General features: G+C 33.9%; 2 protein-coding genes across 5 annotated transcripts in view; one reads left to right on the top strand and one right to left on the bottom strand.

The window, feature by feature from the left end:
• The window catches only part of LOC113233545 (valine--tRNA ligase), a 5012-nt gene extending 3777 nt beyond the window's left edge, over positions 1-1235 (bottom strand). Inside the window, exons 1-2 of the mRNA XM_026468668.1 lie at positions 995-1235; positions 666-775 (exon numbers count right to left, since the gene is read on the bottom strand). Coding sequence (XP_026324453.1) covers positions 666-775; positions 995-1235 — 351 coding nt within the window. The remainder of the gene's footprint in view (positions 1-665; positions 776-994) is intronic.
• Positions 1236-1780: 545 nt separating this feature from the next.
• The window catches only part of LOC113233668 (seipin), a 43379-nt gene continuing 37404 nt past the window's right edge, over positions 1781-7755 (top strand). For 3 of the 4 annotated variants that reach the window (XR_003310725.1, XM_026468843.1, XM_026468842.1), the window contains exon 1: positions 1781-2291. Coding sequence is in view for 3 of the 4 variants with exons in the window: in XM_026468843.1 (XP_026324628.1) it covers positions 2023-2291 (269 nt within the window). In the remaining variant the exon portion in view is untranslated. The remainder of the gene's footprint in view (positions 2292-7755) is intronic. The other variant, XM_026468844.1, reaches the window with a different exon arrangement.

Genomic DNA, 7755 nt, shown 5'->3' with positions numbered 1-7755 from the left:
ATCAACAAAATACCAATGTCATTCATGTTGTCAAATCAATGCATAAAAAATTAGATGATTAAAATATTAAAATTAATACAATGTTTATACATAATGAACTTACTAAAGTAATTGTTCTTTCAAAGGAAAAAATCAAGATGTTAAACAATAGGAACTGCCAATATATGATAACAGCAACGGTTTCTATTGTTCGTCTTATCTTCTTTTCCTACTGTGCGACAGAGATAGCACTCACTTAGTTACAATGCTGTGTGAAAGACAAAACAGTTACTTCTTTCTACAGCGAAATATGCATGCAAGGCACTAGTGTAAAATGTTTTGTTGAGCAGGAACACCTATAAAAACACAACTATAATATTATTTTTTGAGACAATAATTTTTAATTTCATTATAATGCGCATATTCAAATATAATCAGTTCCAAAGTGAATGAATTTATGTTACTTGAATTTTACGTTAACTCCTTCAATTCCGATCACTCGACATGGGAAAGTAATTGTGATATTTCTTTTAGAAGCACTGCTTCGCATGTGACCGGTCTCGTCCATAATTGTATAGGAATTAATAGTAACAGCTATTATTCCTAACAATATTTATCCCAATATTCTGGAAACGCAAGTCTTTTTATTTCCTAGCAACTGATTACACATCTGCAAATGTTCATACCTGAGTTGCTATACCAGCATGGTCCATACCTGGCACCCATAGAACATTATAGCCTGCAGCTCTCTTGTGGCGCGCTATCACATCTTGGACCGTACATGCCAAAGCATGACCTGAATAATAATAAGCCATAAAAGAAATAAAGATCTTTCTTTTATTTGTATGTATAGACTATAATTATAATTGTTCTTTATTTAAATATTTTTTTAATATCAAATGTTTGATGTATACAGTACCTGGTGAAGGTACAGTACAAGATATAAGTAAAATAAGACTACTGCAGACACAAATTTCTCATAAAAAATCTTAAATGTAAGAATGTTATTACTAACCTAAATGCAGTCTTCCTGTAACGTTGGGCGGTGGTAAAACCATACTAAAAACGGGTTTATCATTATTGCTCGGTTTAAACAAACCCCTCTTTTCCCAGTTTGCATATTTATCTTTTTCTACTACGTCTGGTTGGTATGCCGCTGTAGGCAAACTTTCTTTTAAAATTATGTTTACTGTGGTACTTTTAAACCGTTTGCACAGTCGTATACAGTTACGGGCGAATTTAAATATTATGTACATGATTTTGTAAGTTATTTTTTTATTTATTTTTAGATTATTTTTCCCATTTTTTTTTCACGTCAAACGCTTAAGCCAAAGTTTTTGCTTTGTCAAACTAAACCAAACGCCAAATTCGAATTTTTTGTTTATTTTTTATTTCTTTTTTAAATTATTGAAACCCTCGTCTTCGTTAGTGTTCAGCCACTTAATATGTCACTAATTATCTGTATATGTGGATTTTTCTCTTCATTTCATCTATCGACTATCACTATTTTATGCAATACCTAGACGAAACAAAAACAATAATACTAATAAAACTTTTTGAGGTGTTCATCCAAATTGTACGTATATTTTCTACTATTGTATGTACGCAAAATTACATTAGCTACCTATTTTATTATAGACGATTTTATTATCATTGACATATTTTTTGGCAGCATGGCTTTTATATAGTCTGTCCCGAAGGACTTGAATTTCCGACCTTTTGATTTGACAGTTTGACACTTGAATTGTTAACAATCACAATCAGTTGATTTTTGTGATAAAAGATTTTTAAAAAACGCCTTTTATACAAATTATTATTATAGTAGTTTTATCAAAGCCAGAGTGTGCTATACTTGTTTCCGTTTATTTATCTATCCTTCACGGATGTACTTCTTTTTCGATTTTTATTAAAAATGAAATTGTTATCTACGTTACAAAGTTTCAGTGCATTATCTACCCACAAATCCGGTTAACTGGCCTCTCAATCGATAAAAGAGTGTTAGATTTTGTATTTTACTGCTATAATATTGTTTTTTAAGTTATTATGTCTATTTTCATGTTATTAAATCCGTTTTTATTTTTTCGAAATTATGTTCGAATTCCTGTGGAAACATTTGTAAAAAAGCAGTATTTTGAATATAAGGAGCGGACTAATAAGGGTATAAGCAGTGCTAAAGAGCTTCTGTACAGGGTAGGGATCATATTGCTCTTTGCGACGGTGATTTTATGGATTTCTGTGTTTATGTATGTTGTTTTCTATTATACATACATACCGAACGTAACTCATGTCCGTCCAGTTCATTTGCAATTTAAGTAAGTATATTTTTCGATAATTTACTATTTTCTTTATGTTAACCCTTTCATGGGCTGATGGAGTACTTTCAAGTATTAAATATTTGTGTGTGCAAATATTTATTAAATTTCTGGCCTTAGTACTTATATTGAGTCAATATAAAATTTTCAATGTAAATTCATTAAATTTTGTCAGTACATTGTTAATACTTCTCTATGGCAAAGGAGTAAGCAGCAACTACACAGAAAGCACTCGGAAATTGTACTGTAAAGTAAAAATTTGTAGTTTTTTTAGATTCATTTAAAGAAACAAGGTACTTCGTGCTATTATATTGTAATGTTTATTTTTACGGTAAACATTGTTACTGTTCGACAACGGGTTAAAAACAGTTTTAAAGTTATTACATGCTTCAACATAAGCCCTGTAAAGGTTATGCAACTTCACTTATTTCACTCAGGATATCAATCCATTTGCTAATTCGAAAACTCCTGTAGGTAAATTATAAAATTTTGTTTGATAGTAAGAATCTTAAATTTTTATTGAGTTTATATTCAATTTTATTTTGTGAAACTACTCCACTAGTTTGTTATAATTATTAATACAATGATTGAACACTCAGAAAAAATTCCTTCGGTCCGGCCGGATTCAAACCAACGTCTCATAGCTTACCGTGGCAGACGCTATACCAACTAAGCACAGAATTAACCAGTGGACCTCACGAATTTTTCTATGTGTTAGCGTTGAGTCTTTGTATTTGGTTTTTCAATGACCTACTTGGTGCAACGGGCTGGTATCCGCAACTCGACGACAAAGCGCCTATTTTGCGTGTGGTTCAATGACCTATCAGTCGTAGCCCCATTTATGACAAATCTATGAAATATTTATCACCCAGTTAGTACCTTTACAGCTACCAAGCCTGGCGAGAGGTGTCGCTATTTGCTGTATTTAAAATTTTTATTGAATTGGTATTCTTCTTCTTCTTTTAAATGTTATGGCTCCTTTTTTTCAATTTCAAAAATTCATTGATATTCAATTATTTTTTGTGAAATTACTCTACTAGTTTGTTATAATTATTAATACAAAGATCGAACACTCAGAAAAAATTCCTTCTATACGGCCGGATTTCAAACAACGTCTTCAACCTTACCGTGCCAGAATTCAGAATGACGTAAGAATCTTTTCAACTTATTTGCGAATCTACATTTCTTTTCAATACTTTTATTATAGTGAGAGGTATTTTATTATAAACTTTCATATTTCACTTTATGGTATGCATCCGAGCTAACAATATGTAAATTTATAAATGAAGTAAGTAATTTATTCCTTTCTCAAATTAGCTTTAATTATGTAGGGTAATTACCTGTTGTAGTGGACTGTATGGGGTTTGGGTGAGTGCTATTGAGGAATGAGCAAGAACAACAACACAGACACATGTTTACAATTTATTCACACAACACTATAGTTACAACAGAAAAACAGAAACAATAGTCAAATGCCTATACAAACCACAAACCAACTACGGTACTAATATATGATAAGAATATTCGGTGCGAAGGTGCCAAACTGTATAACAATCTTCCAAAGCATATCCAAGAAATACAATCATTCCCTTTATTCAAAAAGACAAAAAATTTCCACATTATAAAATATAATTCACCACCATAGGCAACAATTTCTTTCAATCGTAACTCTGATAGCAACTGTGTATCCAAACAAAATGTGGACTCTCCACACAATCTCCTTGTTGTACAAATAAAATATTTCAGATTTCCTACATAAAAAAATACTTAATATTGTTCATGTATGTCTAGCATGGTTATTTTAAGTCTAAGCAACAGCACTGTGAGAACATGAATTTGTTTTCTGATATATTTATGTAACGATTCCGATGCTCATTCGTTATTGTAAGCTTATTTCTCTATTTCTCATTGTAATTGAATGTTTTTATTCTGTTTTGAGAAATAAATGTCTTAAACCATAAATGGAAGAAAAAGGCGCCAAAAAAAGTACTTTAAATTTAGAATTTCAATGTAAAACTAAACTGTTAGAAGGACTATATAAAATATATATATAGCTGACTGCATTTTCTTACAAATTTATACATTTGAAATATTGCAAAAAGGCAAGGTTAAAATATTTAAAAATAGCAAAATATTGTTGTTTCTCTAATATTTACCTTAATAAAGATTTTTAAATATTTGTTTTTTCAAACAAATAAATATACTTGCTAAAGATAGATTGATTTTATAAGTGTAAGTGAGAAGTATTATATGTATATATAAATTATGTTTCTGGTACAGATGGCAGCATCTCAAGCTAAACATTGACCAATTTCTGTTGCTCCAGAGGTAATATTCGAACAAAAGTAAAATGCACATACAAAGTGTACTCTCACTGTCGCCTGTTGTTATTGCCTTGTAATTTATGTTTACAACATTATTAAAACTCTCAACAATCTAGAGAACATGATGTTATTTATATAATACCTATTATCATACTATAAAACCAATAGACTATTTACGGACACTTAGCTGAACATAAATTTGAAAATTAAAAAAAAAATTACTGGCATTTTGATATTTTTTTTATAATGTTTAGTGACGCGACAAACATGTCGTGCGCCTGATAATGAGCTACACTCCTGTTCATAGCACTTGCAGTGCGACTCAGAGCTTTAAATCGCAAAAATCTGAGGGGCACTGACACTGCGCCCGTCCGTCACCCTGAGACGTAAGTTGACAAGTCCCATGTGCCTGGAATTTCACCAGCACCCTTCAAAATCGGAACGCAGTAATGCTAACGTCATTGCTTGGCGGCAGAAATAGGTAAGCTGGCAGTACTTCCGAGGACGAACTCTTTCACAAGGAGCTCTACTGCTACTTAAAATGTCACATGGTCAAACATTTCTTCTTACAAAATTAGCAACTTAAATTGCGATCAAATAGTACCTATTCCCTAATCAGTCTTGCAGTTACTTCAATACTATTTTTTTTAATGCTCATTGTTGTGGAAATCAAAAAAGCAATTACGGTCTTTGTTTAAACACAAATAAATGTCACACTTTGTGCAACGACAGCGGGTTCGGCTTGAACAGTTATCAGCACGACAACATCGAGGCTGCTTTAATTTGTCGAAAACAGGCCAGTGGTTAAAGCCGTCATACTGTCTGTCGACCGTCGGAAGGGACTTTGCCCTGTATCCGCAACTGGTTGGCATTTCGGCAAACTCCAGATCCTCTCTGGTTCTCTTTCTTGGAGGACCATTTAAAAGATGGTCACTAATAGACATCCGAAATGACAGCAAGTCCATTATGTCTTTAGAGCTGAGATTATTAGCCTTGCAGTCGGCTCGATACTCAAACCAGGAATTAACGATCGCAAGGTCAAACATATGGAGGATTACTTTGATTGTCCACTTCCTGGATTTACGCCATGTTCGGTACGTCGCCATCATCTGCTCAAAGACATATATGCCCGCCTATGTAAGTATTGTAGTTTTTAACAATAGCCGGACACCACACTTCAACATAGTGTCCTCTTTTCTTTGCCCATCTTGAAACTTTAGTTCGTGGCTCCGCTCCAAAAGCTGTTGAGATCATCAAGACTCCTTTATTATCTTTCCATTTAACAATGTTGATAGTCTTATCGCTGTTTACGATTGTTTCATATTCTCCTCTGACCATGTTCTGATCTTTCTTGAACTTGTATTGTGTTTTTTTCTTCGTATTGAATCGATTGGCCATCAATATTCCTGTGCCTTCTAAGTTTCGCTTCACCAGTTCGTTCATTAGAGGGAGGGAAGCAAAATATCGATCGAAATACAGAAAGCTGCCTGCTGGTAATGTACTAGCCAAGCGCAATACAACAGCTGTTTCAGTGCTGAACTTTCCTGCTTCGGGTAAGTTGGTAGTAGCGCCTTGATAAATTTCAAAGTCTAAGACTAGCCCTTTGTAGTTGGTCAAAACGAAATTCTTCAATCCAGCTGGACGAGGTGTATTTCTTACCACAACCTTTAATTCTTCATAACGACTTTCAAAAGGTATCATTTTTTCGTCTATACAATAATTACCAGCATCACGCGGCAATTCTAGGCATCTGTTTCGGACGGCATCGATTACAGGCTGAACCCTCCACAGCTTGTTTGTTTTTTGTTCTACCTGATTGACACAGGTGACGTCTACAACATGCAGATTTGTCCTCAGAAAGAAGAACCTCTCCCTGGACATAGCTTTAGCGATAGGGTCATACTTGAACCGCTCGTTCCAGTACAGTTTAAGCCTCGGAAATTGGATGCAACCAATCATGCCATGAATGCCAAAAAAATTTCTGATATCAAGTAAATTACAAGCAGGCTTCATTTACGTATCAGTGGTGGCCATGTAGTATTGATTAGTAGCCAAAGCAAATTGTTCAAGAAGCTTCGTTGTAAAATATCTTTCGAAGTATTCTGCGGGTTTTAGGACGTCTCCTGAAAGACGAATAGCCTCTTGTGGTACGGGTTTGCTATTGAAGGTCTGCTTCTTCCATTTCAAAGGAATGTCATGTTCGCTGTCTTTTTCGGAGGCTGAAGAAGACGATGTAGAGTCATCCCCGTCGGATGCAGGTGCACATGCTCTTCTTCGTCGTCATCACCATCGTCTCCCGAATTAGATAATATTTCTGCGATAGCAGTATCGTTTAAAATGTCTGCCATTGTTGAATAACTCTGAAAATAATAGAAATTAAGTTATTTTTAATAGACACGAAAGGTAACGTACGGCCCAGGTTTATACAACCAATGTTTTTTATTTATAAAACGGTGTACAAGTTTTCAAAACACTTATTGTTTATACACATACAATTGTATATACAATGAATGATAATTAACTATAATCAAAAAATTGGTAGAAAATGATGCTTACATTACTTAAATCTGAAGTTACAATTTCTCACCAAACTGACCGCGTCGGATATTGCCGGCATACTGACCGAAAATGCGGGAGTTCAACGCCCTACCTTCGCACAATTGTGTGGTGTGGGGTCCGCCCAATAGAGTAAAACTGATGGGATAAATTAGATCCTGCGACCCGCATAATTGTGTTAGACCATCCCGAAAGGGCTTTAATAATATAGAAAAGAGTGGCTATAGGTACCTTTGAAGCTTTACTTTTATGGCTTTCACTGTGATATGCCTGCGTATTTACATGAGCTACATAGCGTCGTCTTATAGTGAATACCTCGTATGTGATTTTTATGTAATTTTTCAAGAGGAAGATAAAAATGTGGTACAAAATATAGTAAACCCAATTATGTTTGTAGTTAGCATTTTAATTAGTTACCTCCACCTTACCTCTTTCTGATACTATATTACTTTAATGATATATTTGAGCAAGAATTATAAGATTTTCTTAACAAAAATCAGTAAAAACGAACTATGTGTATAAACGCGTATGCGAGATTTTCACTTTAAGGCGATGATTGTGGTATTGATGTTTACCTAGTCTCG

This window comes from Hyposmocoma kahamanoa, unplaced genomic scaffold (genome assembly GCF_003589595.1).
Source record: "Hyposmocoma kahamanoa isolate Upper Pololo Valley unplaced genomic scaffold, ASM358959v1 79, whole genome shotgun sequence".
Taxonomy (NCBI): domain Eukaryota; kingdom Metazoa; phylum Arthropoda; class Insecta; order Lepidoptera; family Cosmopterigidae; genus Hyposmocoma; species Hyposmocoma kahamanoa.
The sequence above is the reverse complement of the archived record's forward strand: the minus strand, read 5'-3'. Positions and strand labels throughout refer to the sequence as shown.